Source organism: Aulonocara stuartgranti (assembly GCF_965226115.1).
Source record: "Aulonocara stuartgranti genome assembly, chromosome: 3".
Lineage (NCBI taxonomy): Eukaryota > Metazoa > Chordata > Actinopteri > Cichliformes > Cichlidae > Aulonocara > Aulonocara stuartgranti.
Window position 1 is genome coordinate 20,498,501 of NC_138941.1, and position 15,903 is coordinate 20,514,403.

The following is a 15,903-nucleotide window of genomic DNA, read 5'->3' on the forward strand; positions in this document are numbered from 1 at the left end:
TCATCGTTTTCCGTCCTGGAGGCAACGTGAGGGATCCCATGTATCCGATATTACTAAACAAAGACGCCAGGCTTGGATTGCAGCGGTGAGACGAGCGGATATCGAGTTCTCTGCAATCCCCAGCTTTTTGTTGGTTTGCTCACGGCATTTTCTTTCCGGTGAGTTCTAAATTAATTCATATCACTCTTGAAAGGCTTTTAGTGTTATTTTCAACGTGCTGAGGTCATAGATAATGAGATAAAACATGCTAATGTGTGATGCTGCAGAACCACATCATGTCGACTGAGTAGCTTATGATTTGGCATTATTGCAGGCAAACCAGCATATGAAATGGATGTAACAAATCCAGACTGGGCACCAACACTGCACATGGGGCATGACGACATACCTGTCTCAGACTCGGACCGGCACTCAAGGCGTACGCAACGGAAGCGAAAAAGAGCACCCATCGGAGGTAAACAACCCCCCCTCTAAAAACATACTAAATTGCTATCACTGTACACTAATCCGCACATAACTTCCAGATGAATCACACACCTGTCATTGGAATATTGGTGTATATTTACCTTATGTCTAATTTTATCTTACAGGCTTTCGTTATGCAGCTGCAGAGTCTGAAGGTGTGCCCCGTGCAGAAGTGATTGATGAAGATCTGACAGAAGACCAACAGCAAAATCACAATGTCATGGAGGCAGTGGACAGCAGTTGTGTTGGACAAGTGGAGGTTGAGGTACCAGCTGCAAATGTGGATATACTGAAGAAATGTAAACCTTTTAAAATGATGACAGATTACAAACTCTCAGCTGTGTCTGTAATCAAACCTCTGTAACTTTGCTTCACTTCAGCAGCATCAGCTCATGTTCACATGTTGATTCATGGTTTGCTTCAGTTTTTGATGGACTGCAGAATATTTTGAAGGTTATCTGCTATAAAAAGCCAGAACAGGAAAATCTGCTTCATGTGTTTCTGTTTGATCCTCAGTGACTTTGACACAAAGGCCTCTGCTGTGATGATCACACCTCTGATCAAGTCTCACAGTGTCAGCTTTGTTTTTATACATATGGATATGTGCTGATAAATGATCAGAGTTATAATATTTCCCACTGCCTGCTGTGTGCCGTGACCTTTGACCTGCTAAAGACAGTCAGCTGTGGATTATTCATTGTTGTGTCTGATACTTAGAACTGTGAGGAAGAACACTACACAGTTAATCAGGGTCCCCTCTCTCTGAATCAGGAAAGGTGGGCAGGCCGCGTGTGGGCCGCGGGCCATACGTTGAGTCTCACTGTTTGAAATGTGAACATTGTTCTGCTGCAGTCAATGGACTAAACCAGAGAAGAAGAAAACAGACTTTACCATGAAGATCCTCAGTGTGGATCAGTATAATATCAGCCTGATGTCTGCAGTTTAGTGTCAGCACAACTTTCACATCATATTCATCTCAGCACAACTAAAACATGCTGACTGACCCCAGAGTTTCAAGTCCACATCCTGGACTCTCCAGGAAACCACACAGATGCTTCACTCCTGAATCCTGCAGCTTGTTGTTCCTGCTCAGGTCCAGCTCTCTCAGATGGGAGGGGTTGGACTTCAGTGCTGCTGCCAGATAATCACAGCTGATCTCTGACAAACCACAGCCCCTCAATCTGTATAAAGAATGAAAGATGTAAGTTTATTAGACAAAGTGTGAGCTTGAAATCATTCAGTGTTTCATCATCTGTTCAGAGCTGAAGAAGGTTCAGAATGTAGAAGTTTAGAAAATGGAAACTCCAAACAGCTGAAGCCAACAGGAAGCAGCTTCAAACAAACACAACAAGAGAAAAAACTCTGAATGTTTCACATTAAAGTCGTACATTTATCATAAAAACAGGACAAAGACTTGAAAAAGTCGTGTTTTTCCTTCCAGGAACCACAAGGCTTCACTTTTAAAGGTGAAGTGTGAAAGAAATGGACATATTTGAAGTCCAACACCTTTTTCCAGTCACATTATTAAAGCAGACAAACTACAAGCTCATTTTCATTCCAACAAGTCATCTTCTGACCTGGACTAACAACACTGGTCTCTATGTGCAGCTGGCTGTGAGACCAGTGCTCAGGGAGCGTCTACAAAGTGCAACACTGAAAGAACATCGCACACTAGCTGTGTCCCAAAACGTCGGCTGCATCCTTCGGAGGACCCAGTATTCGCGGTCTACGTGGGCCGGGTCCTTCAAAGACCGAAAAGGCTGGAAGTGCGAGGCTGTGAAATGGGACGGTCTAGCCTTCAGATTTGCGTCACCGCTGTGTTGGTGGAGTTTAATAAACTCGGCCGTCTGCTCCTTGCTATCTAAAATATAACAGGACACTGGCGTAAACTCTCGACCGTCTCACACTTCTGTTTAATCAGTTTCCTGTTTAACGTTTATTCAGCTGTGTGAAAATCCCGGAGGAACTTTGATCTCAGCCAAACCGATTTACTCCGGAACAAATAAAACACAGAAAAAAGGCAAACAATTACATTTTTAAGTTATCCGAGTGACTTATATATCATGTTTAACCTGAGTAGTGAAAGAGCGGGGTCTGAAAACGATGAAGCCGGGCGTCCGTTGCTCTCGCCGGCTGGAGTGACCATTGAACCCCCTGGCTTGCTAGCGAGCGGGTGGGGAACAGACGTCTCCGAAAACGTCGGCACACTTTTGCAAATATGCGATGTCTTGATAAACCAAGCAGATATTTGAAGTTTACACAGCTACTTTCTCGCCTGAAAATATGTTAAAAGTTTACTTTGTGACCCAGAAAGATTAATAAGAGTAATTTGAAAACTTGGTAGCTGCCGCCATTGTTGGCAGCTGAAATTTGGCTGGGCCGCGCTATGAATTCTGGGATATGGTGGGCCACGAAGGACACACCCGACGAATCCTTCAAATTCGGGGAAATGAAGGACGCATTTGTCGGGCACATTTGAAGGAGTCGACAAATACGGACAGCCTTCATCGCCTGGCTGTGACGTAATCGGCCTTCAAATGCAGCCTCTGGAGGATGCAGCCGACGTTTTGGGACACAGCTACTAATTTGCTTCCATCATCCAACCTGAAGAGGAAACAGAGACGCCTCCCCTTCAAAGTAAAAGCTGCTCCTTTTGGACACAGTATCAAAGAAAGTCTACAGTATAACATAGAAAAGACAGAACAAAGTTTTGGTTGTTTTTAAATTGTGCAGAAATGAAACTACACTAAGCTCAATTATGTGACAGACATTTCATCCCATGTCAGTTTGGCCTCATCCTGGGCCGGATTATCCAGCACACACTCTGACCACAGGTCCATGTTGAGCAGGATGAGCTGCTGGCTAATCTGGAGGCTGTAGCAGCAGCTCACAGTCACAGTGGATTTCCACTCATGAAAAAGCTCTGGCTGCTTCATTTCTCATCTCATATCAGAGACTTTAATGCTTCACTGAAGCTGTACTGTGATGCTTCCATATCCCAGTGAGGCCTCCATAATGATTTCAGCTGTTCTGTACACACACTGTGTGCCCTGTATGGCTCAAAGTCTCTGCAGCCTGTTTTTATCTGCTATCATCAGATCTTCATCATCCTCATTCACATCCCTCACACACTCTACAGCCTCATCAGCACTGACTTCATCTTCACTGACTGATGGAGCACAACATGAACCTGTGGAGGCTGAAACACTGTCCTGTCAAACATCTCCCCGTCACCACTCCACTTCTGTCAGCCTTTAAATGAACCCTGCTCAAGTCTGTCACTTCTGTTTGGAGCCAAAAGAGGTTAAAGATTACGCCACTACATTCTTGTCTAGAAAATATTAAAGTGTATTTGGTGACACACAAAAAAGGGTAAAAGTATAGTTTGGGTCCACACATGTCCAAACCCTGGTGTGTAGGCCTACTTAGTATTGAGAAAAGCCCACTAAAAGAACGCCCACCAGACCAAAGCAATGGTGTTGACTTGATCAGCATTAACCCCGCCCCCTGACTTTGATGGGTGAAGCTGACAAATAAAATGTATTTATGAACAGCAATGCAGGGCCAGGAGTAGCAACGTGAATTAAATAAATACATCATTAAATAATTCATTAAATGTGTCAGTAAAATAATTAAAATAGAAAACAAACCAACAAAATATGTAATTAACTAATTTGAATTGTACATAAATACTTAATGAATTATTTTAAATGAAATTAACTGATAATTCATTGTGATTTTGTTTTGTGTTTTGATGAGCTAATAATCAGCTCTCTTTTTCTCATTGTTGTTCTAAGCCGCTTATCCAAAGGTAAGGCACTACCTGTTGAATTATTTCCAAAGTGTGCCAAATTGGACATTACAAATTAAAGTCTACTCACTGAAATTACTGGGGAATGTCTGCTTTGATTTTGATGAGAATCTCATGACAGTACTGAGGATTTAATGCAGTTGGACTGCTAAAAATGATTGAATGCGGTTGGACCGCTAAAGGATTTAATACGGTTGGACCGCTCAAGGATTTAATACGGTTGGACCGTGGAAAGCAGTTGGACTGCTGAGTGATTTTAGTATATTAGGGAATTTGGTTATTGTTTGGGGTGGAGCCCGTATTGGTTATAAGGTTGGACCTGCTTCAGTCTTACACTTTTTTGGCTGTTTTACTGTTGTTCCAAAGTATTATAAATTATTCAAGAACGTCAGTTGGACTGATAGGAAGCGCAGTGCTCAGAGGTAACGCTTGCCAATGCCAAGGACGCTTAGGCATTGTCCTCGAAGAGGGATAGTCAGTTGGTCACTGTGGAGCTTGGGGCACTCCAGAATAACTAGGAGTTAGAGTCTCCTTACCGTTTGGAACGGTAGTCTGCGCTTTTTTGGCCAGCAGAAGTTGGACTTCGGGCGTGTAACTTTAACTTAAAACTTCGGGGTAAGCCTTGGCTGTGAAATGCCAAAAATAGAGCTTCAGGCAAAGTTTGGGTTGGTTGACGCTTTTAAATTGAGTTAGGGATTTTAGAGATGAGGCCAGAAACTGTTGGACAGATACTGGTTAATTGATCACAAAAAAGTTGGACTTTATCGGTTGGACCGTTAACTCAAATTTGTCGAAATTGTTTAGGCGCTAAAGCTGACAGATGTGACAGTGGTTGTAAATATAAGACGTCTTTGTAATATAAAATAAGAGATCTCTGTGTGAAAGGAGTCTGAGGCAGTGCTGGAGCTATTTTTAGACTGTGTGTGTGTGAGTGTGAAAATGCAAATTAGTCAGCAGTGAACTGTTTAAACCACAGTTGGTTTTACAAATACTGCTGCAAACATTGTTGAGTGTGTGTTTAAGACGCCATTTATGTTCATTAGAGGGCTATAAATAAAGTTTTGAGTTGCCGTAGTGGATGTATAGTAATTGACTGAGTTTTGATATATAAATATAGTGAGTGCACTGTATATATTTAAGACTAACATATTACTTTTAGGAGTAACCTCTCATCAGCAATAAATGCTGGTGTGTTTTATTTTTTCTATTCTATGTGTGTGCTGTGAGAATTAATAGAGGTTTCAATTGTTTTCTTTGACTTGCTCTTTCTGATTATGAAAGGCATGTCTGAAATACTCTTAGGAAAGCGTGTTGTGAGTATATTCCTCAACTCTTGTCACAGTTTAAGTGTGTGAATGCTGTGAGTAGCAGGTTTTGAGTGATTGGGTGTGATTTGTACAAAATAATAAATAATAATAACACTATGAAAGTTGATAGTAGAGTGAGTGCAGAAGTGGAAGTGTGAGAGAAAAGGCGGTGTGTGTGTGAGACGATCTGACAAACGCAAAGAATTTAGTATATTTAGAAGTGTGTGCGTGAAATAAGGGTGAATTGTTTTAGATCAAGACTTAGTAAAACAAGAGTTTTATTAGCCTGTAAAAAAAACAAAACAGGAGAGATAGAAACAGAAAATATGGTTCTGAGCAGCTGCAAGGTTGACAGGAAATGGTGTGTGTGACAGGAACTTTGCATGCCCATAAAAGGAACTGACTGTGACAAGTGAGCACACAGAGAGAGAAACATACGAGTTAAACTCCAGGCAGATGAAGCAAATGGAGGTTTTAAGAAAAGAAATGAAAAGGATATTAATTGTATGCTTTAGTGTGTCAATACAGGTGGACTTCTTTCAACCTAGAATCTTGAGTACAAAACCATTGATTAACAGAATTGGGAGGAAAACAGGCCAGATTTTGGCTTAAAATTTTACAGCTTGACCTCCCACTTGTCCCGATCCTGAGAAGAAGCTCATAGGACAGTTAATCTCCTGATGAAGACCGACAGAACATCGTGGACTTCAAGAATTAACAGCAGGCAAAAGACAGTGCAACTGAAACTACACTGACGATACCAGCAGCAGCATGGAAGAAAAGCACGTGATGGAAAATGCACGGTGAACTGCAGGCTGGTAAGAACAGTGTGACATAACTGTTTAAAGACACTGAATGGGATATTTTGCCAGGCTGGGATTTAATCTAAAAGGAAAATACTGAAAAGAGCAACGGAGAAGAAACAGAGAAGAAACAGACTGTGTTTGCTGGGGATCACAAGACAACAAAGGACACTAAGAGAAGGGCACAGGGGCCAGTGGGAAGGTGAAGCCCAGACGAGTTCGACTGCGAGAATAGAGGGTACAATTGGGTTGAAATTGAAGCCGGAACTCAGGATGGTTTAGGGATGTCCACGTCACAAACAAAGAGGTAAACAAAAAGAAGGTAAAATAAAGAGAGAAAATAACTGACAATTACATTAATGAATAGAAGACACACATACAGATATTACATAGATTTATTTTTAGGATAAAGGGGAGAGCTTATACGTAGAAATGATTTTTTATACACATATTGCATTTTGTGCCTTTAAGGGAGTTGTGGCTCAATTCGTCTCTTGTGGGTCACGAGCCTTTGGCTAGCGCTATGATTAGCCAATCTACTGTGAGGATGATATGAGTTATTGAAGGATTGCACACGCTTACAGACATATAGAGTCCATAAACACACATGACAGTATTGATTCCAGGCAAAAGGCCTCAAATTAATTTAGCGTTTAACTGAACTTGAGCTGGCCCTGTAACAAGTGACAGAAAAGAGGAACTGAATAGGAGTTTCTTGCTTTAGAGAAGGACCAAAGGAAGGAAAGCATATATTTTGGTTAAGTCTGATAAACTAGAATGAGAAGGTATTGTTACATCAAAGGAGCAAGATGAAATAAAAAGGCTGTACCAAAAACAGGCTATAACATAGGAAATGTGAGTTTTAAAATGAAGTTAGTGTTAACACACAGGAGTTGTTTCAAGGCAGCGTTTAGCTATGATAAAATGTATGCAGGAGTAATTGCTTATATGCTTAAACTTAATTGATTAAAGTGGTTGTTTTTTTTGGGATCTTTTAGTAGAATAGGCGCTTATAATGATTTTCTTGTGAAAGGAGATTCTAGGTCAGAGTGGAGGCCTTGCAGCAGCGAGACTTCTGTGTACAGGATGTTGATGATTAGATAAGGCAAGCGACAGGAAACGCATGCAGGGACGTGAAAGCAGCGTTTTAAGAGTTTTAAAATGATGAGTAACGTTGAAGAATATATATAAATACAAGTCAATAAGTCAAGAAGATAATTAGGATCAGGCTTTTGATTAAAGAGTCCCAAAGATGATAAGTTAGGGAGGTGCAGGAAAAGGTGTTTTGTTTGCTTTGCAGAAGATCTCGGTGACCACAGGGGGGTGAGGATCCTGGAGGCCCGAGGCATGATGGACCACAAGAGAGGGACGCAGAAAAAACCTAATCTTGCGCATGGAGTGTTCTCGAGGGGGAGCTGGTGTTTATTACTGGACCACTTAGATGACATGAGGTTGTCTGATTTGCTGAGCCAGAGGACGGCTAGAGAGGGTCAGAGCGGGAGTGGTGACCCCGATGTCCATGATGTCATGGATGGACATGGAAGCAGCTGAGTGGGCCGAGGAGTGACCCAACACAATGTATTGTGACCTCTGGTGTTCCAGAGGTCGAGAGAGGGAGTATTGAGATTGGAGAGATATTTTGCTGCTATTGTTAAAGGCTCATGTTCTCACTTAGATCATCGATTTCTACTTACATTTCTTTCTGGGAAAAATGGGGATTACTTTGGAAACAGGAAGTATTTTCCCCAATAAGCAGCCCTGGATTAGTAAATCACTCCAACATGTTCTCAGGCAGAAGAAGCTGTCTTGTTATGAGGGAGAGAAGAAAAAGATTGAGGCACAGAAACTTGTTGAAAGAGAGATAAAGCAGCTAAAATCAGGTGTAAAAGTAAAGCAGAGGATGAGCTGAATAAAGGACACTCAAGGCTGGCTTGGAAAGGAATGAAGTCCATGGTGGGGATGCAGAACAAGGAGCAAAGATGAATGTGATGCTGAATCAGCAGAAGACTTGGACTCATTTGATTCCAGCTTTGATATCATTGATTTCAATGAAGAGCTTTGTGATTGTAGCAAAGGGCTGGTAGCTCTGAGAGTCCCACTGATGAGGTGTTTGTGTGGAAATCTCTTAGTGGGACCAAAGAGAGAAAAAGCCCTGGTCCTGATGCTGTGGGAGGGAAATGATTGAAGTGTGCTGTGAGGAACTGACTGGGAGATTTTCACACATTTTCCAGTCCTCCTTGGAACAACAGGAAGTTCCCAGCATATGGAAACAAAGGTTAAGTGTCCTATGGCACTCAGTGATGATGGTGCTGTGGCCCCACCACCTCCACCTCTTTGTAAAGGAACTAACTGTAATCTGAAGCTTCAAATGGAACTAAGACTTCCTCCACTAGGTGGCAGTGTCTGATGAGAAAGTGTTAGTGGAGCTGGCCTGGAGTCAGAAACAGGAAGATGCAGGATTTGGGCTGAAATGGGGGAAAGTGGTTCGCACTAGTGCCTTAAAGCAAGAAGGTTGTAGGTTGAAGCTTGTTGGCCTTTCTCTGGAGGTTGGATGTTCTCCCACAGTCCAATGAAATGCTGCTTAGGTTCATTGGTGCTTCTAAATTGGCTGTAGGTGTGGATGTGAGAGAGTGCTTCTCTGTCTCTCTCTGTTGGCCCTGTGATGGACTGCTCACCTGTGCAGGTGGACCACGCCTCTTGCCCTATGACAGCTAGGGCACAGGCTGCAGCCCTGTGAGCCTAAGCTGAATAAACAGTTAGCAAAAATGATCCATAGATGGCCTGAAATCCCCCAGTTAGCAGTTTGGTAGATAGCTATGACATGCTAATCCCATCCAGCAGCTGTATTCTACCTGTAAGCTGATCCCTGCTGAGCCAAAGCACTTTTTCATATACAAATTACAACCTTTAATAGAAACCTATTGGTCAGCATCTTATTAGCCTGCTGTTAGCTTCATTCCACAGAAAACTGAGAGAAACTAACAGAGTTGATAAAGAATAAAGAGAAATGTGCTGATTTAAAGCCTTTGAAGTGCTTCGGATGATCTCTGTCCACTTCTGTCCACTCATTCATTCATGTAAGCTTTCTAATGCAGCTTTGATCTTCACAGTCTGCTTCATGAAACTCATTCTAACCCTGAATGTCAGAGTGTTCCTCCTTCTCTTTCCCATCATTCATGCTGGCAGTGGAGGAGATTTGGATGTTGGACTGTGTTTTGGATGATGTGTGTATGTTTGTGTTGGACTGCTGTCTGTAAAGCAAACGCACATTTTGCTTTGGATTTCAGTGTCAGACAGACTTTAAGGTGGAATGAAGAGTTGGAGAGTTTCACAGTGAATTATCCAGTGGAGGATTTTTCTTCTTCTTTGAAGGTTTGAAATGTGAACATTGTTCTGCTGCAGTCAATGGACTAAACCAGAGAAGAAGAAAACAGACTTTACCATGAAGATCCTCAGTGTGGATCAGTATAATATCAGCCTGATGTCTGCAGTTTAGTGTCAGCACAACTTTCACATCATATTCATCTCAGCACAACTAAAACATGCTGACTGACCTCAGAGTTTCAAGTCCACATCCTGGACTCTCCAGGAAACCACACAGATGCTTCACTCCTGAATCCTGCAGCTTGTTGGAGCTCAGGTCCAGCTCTCTCAGATGGGAGGGGTTGGACTTCAGCGCTGCTGCCAGATAATCACAGCTGATCTTTGACAAACCACAGTCCATCAATCTGTATAAAGAATGAAAGATGTAAGTTTATTAGACAAAGTGTGAGCTTGAAATCATTCAGTGTTTCATCATCTGTTCAGAGCTGAAGAAGGTTCAGAATGTAGAAGTTTAGAAAATGGAAACTCCAAACAGCTGAAGCCAACAGGAAGCAGCTTCAAACAAACACAACAAGACAAAAAACTCTGAATGTTTCACATTAAAGTCGTACATTTATCATAAAAACAGGACAAAGACTTGAAAAAGTCGTGTTTTTCCTTCCAGGAACCACAAGGCTTCACTTTTAAAGGTGAAGTGTGAAAGAAATGGACATATTTGAAGTCCAACACCTTTTTCCAGTCACATTATTAAAGCAGACAAACTACAAGCTCATTTTCATTCCAACAAGTCATCTTCTGACCTGGACTAACAACACTGGTCTCTATGTGCAGCTGGCTGTGAGACCAGTGCTCAGGGAGCGTCTACAAAGTGCAACACTGAAAGAACATCACACACTCATTTGCTTCCATCATCCAACCTGAAGAGGAAACAGAGACTGCTCCCCTTCAAAGTAAAAGCTGCTCCTTTTGGACACAGTATCGAAGAAAGTCTACAGTATAACATAGAAAACACAGAACAAAGTTTTGGTTGTTTTTAAATTGTGCAGAAATGAAACTACACTAAGCTCAATTATGTGACCAACATTTCATCCCATGTCAGTTTGGCCTCATCCTGGGCCGGATTATCCAGCACACACTCTGACCACAGGCCCAGGGGCCACGCACAGCTGGGCTCCATCCAAGAGACAGGAAACAAACCAACACAATAATAAAAAGCACCATGTGATCTTCTTACATCTTCAAGACAAACATAGTAAAAACATGAGCATATTTGTTTCCTGATAAAACGATGTGACATGTAGAACAGAGTAAAGTGGTGGTGTTACAGCCTTTCTCCCCTCTGCTGCCGAGGCTGTTAGTCTCTCCCAAACTCAGCTACAGGACTTCCAAATGAATGAAAGCAGCAGAAGTGGCTTTACAAATGAAAGAGGAAGAGGAGAAGAAGAGGAGAGGGAGGCCACCCTGACCATCACTCCAGCTGAAAACATCACACTTCCTTTAAAGTTGGTGAGAAAATGTTGAGCAGGATGAGCTGCTGGCTAATCTGGAGGCTGTAGCAGCAGCTCACAGTCACAGTGGGTTTCCACTCATGAAAAAGCTCTGGCTGCTTCATTTCTCATCTCATATCAGAGACTTTAATGCTTCACTGAAGCTGTACTGTGATGCTTCCATATCCCAGTGAGGCCTCCATAATGATTTCAGCTGTTCTGTACACACACTGTGTGCCCTGTATGGCTCAAAGTCTCTGCAGCCTGTTTTTATCTGCTATCATCAGATCTTCATCATCCTCATTCACATCCCTCACACACTCTACAGCCTCATCAGCACTGACTTCATCTTCACTGACTGATGGAGCACAACATGAACCTGTGGAGGCTGAAACACTGTCCTGTCAAACATCTCCCCGTCACCACTCCACTTCTGTCAGCCTTTAAATGAACCCTGCTCAAGTCTGTCACTTCTGTTTGGAGCCAAAAGGAAAAACTGTTGTTCAGTCGTTTGGAAAGACAACATTTCTGAAAGCACTCAAACTTCTTCACATTTGTCTTCAGACACATCCTGAACATTTAGGAACTGAAGAAAGTTTCAAACATCAATCAAAGACCTGAAATATAGAAAAACAACAACAACAGCCGCAGTCAGTGAACTCACCTCAGAGTCTCCAGTCCACAGTTTGGACTCTGCAGTCCAGCACACAGAAGCTTCACACCTGAATCCTGGAGGCCATCATTTCCACTCATGTCCAGCTCTGTCAGATGGGAGGGGTTGGACTTCAGAGCTGAGGCCACAACTTCACAGTGAGACTCTGAGAGCCGACACCGAGTCAGTCTGTGATGATAGAAAATATAAAATGTGTTATTATAAAAGCAGAAAATCTGCATTATAAACACAGACTGAATGTATATGAAGACAAAACAGAGTGAGGTCATAATCTGATGAATCTGCTCTTCACATCTGTGCTTCAGCTCCTCTTACTGTGTTTGACATGACACAACGATTGAGTCTCTCTCAGACCTGCAGACTTTTAATGAGAATCTTTGTTTGGCTTTAATCTGCAGATGAAGGAGGAAGATGGTGTCACATTTAGGCTTCCATAATGTCCACAGTCTGTCACTGAGATCTGATCCAGAGTCAGAGTGAAGACACACATTTGGACTGTTTCCTGTTTTGACTCCAGAACATTTTGAATGAGTTCAGCTCAGTGAAGAGTTCCAGCTGGAAAGATGATCTCTGTTTGCTACCTGCTGTCAGGTACGACTGTTCACGTCCACACGCAGGAAAAACCTGCTGACTGTTACCAAACGGAGCAGAAATCTCATCACTGGACAATAATGATGAATGAACTCAGAGCTGCTGATATCAGATCTGATCTCAGGGGAACTAAACACAGAAATGATTGGCTCATTTTAGCTTTCTGAGCCATTATCTGCTGGTGTGTCGCTAGTTGGCAGAAAATGATTTGTATTCCTGTTCAGAGCTTCAGTGTTTATGAGTCCAGATCCAGGTGACAGCAAGTCAAAATGATGTTACCTGTCTGTGTCCAGCAGCAGCCTGTATTCACTTTGAATATTGTTATAACCTGACATGGATCAGTTTGTCTTTGATTGGTTTGTAAAGGTCACTGTTTCCATTGGACCTGAGTGACGTACAAAGACAGAGAGGGAGAGAAAGGAGAGAGAGGATGGAGACAGCAAAGAGAGAGCAAACACAAACAGGTGAGAGTGGACAGGTGACCAAGGTCAGCAACCAATCAGAGAGCTTCTGTTTGACCCACAGTCACTGATGATGACTGCACATAACCAAGCAGTGTGTTACTCTGATATCAAATATGGATCCTGCTCTTATAATAATGATCATCAGATGATATTATTGTGTTATTTTGTAGCTGAATACGATGTTTGTGTGATTATCAGTGAAAGAAGCAGTGAGGAGGATGGAGAGAGAGAGAGGACAGAGGGTGAAGTTAGAAACACTAAAAGGATTTTTCATGGATTTCATGGATGATTTGAGTGATTTCCAGCAGGACACTTAAACATGTCAGTGGACGTCCTAAAGAACATATTCACTGATATGAAACGTGTCATTGAACAGGATTAATATCAGTGGAAACATGGTGGACACAGCTGTGACTGCATGGATGTGACACACTTCAAATCTGTTCTCCACTCTTGGATTTGGGATCCATGGAGCTGCTGCTGAGTCTGTACAATAAAGGAATGGTGTGGAAGGTTGCAGCGTACGGACACAAACACTTTGTGGTTACAATCTGATTTTATTTTCAAAATTAAACTACTAACCTACACTGATCAATGATGTTAATGATCACATCTGGACTCACCCAGCCTTTCTGCAGTTCCTCACAGCTGGAATCAGTCTCTGTCGTCCCTGCTCTGATGTGTTGTACTTCTGCAGGTCCAACTCATCCAGAACCTCCTCTGACATCTGCAGCAAGAAGGACAGAGCTGAGCACTGGATCTCAGAGAGTTTCTTCTTTGATCTGTTCTCTGACTTCAGGAACTCTTGGATCTCCTGATGTACTGAGAGGTGGTTCATCTCCATCAGACAGTGGAAGATGTTGATGCTTCTGTCAGGAGAGATTCCATCACTGTTCATCTTCTTCAGGTTGTTGATGACTCTCTGGATGGTTCCTGGACTGATCTCTGTCTGACCCAGCAGACCTACTAAGAGTCTCTGGTTGGACTCCAGACAGAGGCCATGAAGGAAGCGAACAAATAGGTCCAGGTGGCCATTTTTACTCTGGAGGGATTTCTCCATGGCTCTCCTCAGAAATACATCAAGTGATTGGAGATCATCGTCATCAAAAAGACTGGAAATCATCTTGATTAAAGATTTTGGTTTAAGGAAGTTCTTCAGCACCTTTGTCTTCCTGTTGGTGTGACATTGGAACATGTAGACTGCAGCCAGAAACTCCTGAATGCTCAGATGAACAAAGCAGTAGACTGGTTTCTGGAAGATCACACACTCTCTTTTGAAGATCTCTGTACAAACTCCTGAGTACACCGAGGCCTCTGTCACATCCAGACCACACTGCTCCAGGTCTTCTTGGTAGAACATGATGTTTCCTTTCTCCAGATGTTCAAACGCCAGCCTCCCCAGCTTCAGAAGAACTTCCCTGTCAGCCTCCGTCAGCTCCTGTGGACTCGTCTCATGTCCCTCGTGGTACTTGTTCTTCTTCCTCTTTGTCTGAACCAGCAGGAAGTGTGAGTACATGTCAGTCAGGGTCTTGGGCAGCTCTCCTCTCTGCTCTGTAGTCAACATGTGCTCCAGAACTGTAGCAGTGATCCAGCAGAAGACTGGGATACTACACATGATGTGGAGGCTCCTGGATGTCTTCATGTGGGAGATGATTCTGCTGGACAGCTCTTCATCACTGAATCTCCTCCTGAAGTACTCCTCCTTCTGGGCGTCAGTGAAGCCTCGTACTTCTGTTAGCCTGTCAACACATGTAGGAGGGATCTGATTGGCCGCTGCGGGTCGGGAAGTTATCCAGACGAGAGCCGAGGGAAGCAGATTCCCCTGGATGAGGTTTGTCAGCAGCTGGCTGACTGATGACTTCTGTGTGACATCAGACAGCAGCTTCCTGTTGGTGAAATCCAATGAAAGTCTGCTTTCATCCAGGCCGTCAAAGATGAACAAAAGCTGAGAGACAGCCAGCTTCTCTGCTGTGACCTTCTGTAATGTTGGATGGAAAACATGGAGCAGCTCCAGAAGACTGTACTGCTCATCTCTGATCAGGTTCAGCTCCCTGAATGAAAGCAGAACCACCACACTGACATGTTGGTTCTCCAAGCCCTCTGCCCAGTCCAGAGTGAACTTCTGCACTGAGAAGGTTTTTCCAACACCAGCCACGCCGTTGGTCAGAACCACTCTGACGGGTCTCTGTTGGTCAGGTAAGGCTTTAAAGATGTCCTGGCACCTGATTGGAGCGTCATGGAGGGCGTCCATCTTGGAAGCTGTCTCCAGCTGCCTCACCTCATGTTGGGTATGAACCTCTTCACTCTGTCCCTCTGTGATGTAGAGCTCAGTGTAGATGGTGTTGAGGAGGGTTCTACTTCCTGTTTCATCACTTCCTTCAGTCACACGTTCACATCTCCTCCTCAGACTGATCTTATGTTCATCTAAAACCTCCTGCAGACCAACATCTGCTGAAAGAAAGAAAAACAATGAGACTAAAGAGAAAGAAAACTCTTCAATGTCTGAACAACACAAGAAGTCCAGTTTTCAGAAATGAGTCCATCAGCAGACAGATGTTCAGTCTTACTTTGTACACAGCTGCTCTGACTGGCTGTCTGCAGTCCAGCTCTGCTTCTGGATCTTTCTCCACACTGTGCAGAAGCTCTGATGGTGACACAGAAAAGTCACAGTGGAGATACTTCTGTCCACCTTTGATTAGACTCATTATAAAAAGGAAAACAAAGTTTGAACACAGTCATGTTTCCAGTTCACTGACTTACATTTATTCCATGGACACTCACTCTAACCTGAAGCACAGCTACAACCCAACATTGTTGAGGCCTCATCTCCTCCTTTCCTGACTGTAGAGGTTAAATATGCAACAACCAACAAATAAAAGAATTTGGTTCATTTCAAAGAAATTCACACGGTGATCAAGTAAAGTAACCGTAGTAAAGGAGACAACATCCCGTTGATGGTGGGATTATTTGAAAGATTT

At 43.0% G+C, this 15,903-nt stretch overlaps 1 protein-coding gene across 1 annotated transcript in view; it reads right to left on the bottom strand.

The window, feature by feature from the left end:
- The window catches only part of LOC309700530 (NACHT, LRR and PYD domains-containing protein 12-like), a 90,009-nt gene that overhangs the window by 71,348 nt on the left and 2,758 nt on the right, over positions 1 to 15,903 (bottom strand). Inside the window, exons 3-7 of the mRNA XM_082524117.1 lie at positions 15,493 to 15,569; positions 13,549 to 15,376; positions 11,862 to 12,038; positions 9,941 to 10,114; positions 1,470 to 1,646 (exon numbers count right to left, since the gene is read on the bottom strand). Of these exons, the coding sequence (XP_082380243.1) occupies positions 1,470 to 1,646; positions 9,941 to 10,114; positions 11,862 to 12,038; positions 13,549 to 15,376; positions 15,493 to 15,569 (2,433 nt within the window). The remainder of the gene's footprint in view (positions 1 to 1,469; positions 1,647 to 9,940; positions 10,115 to 11,861; positions 12,039 to 13,548; positions 15,377 to 15,492; positions 15,570 to 15,903) is intronic.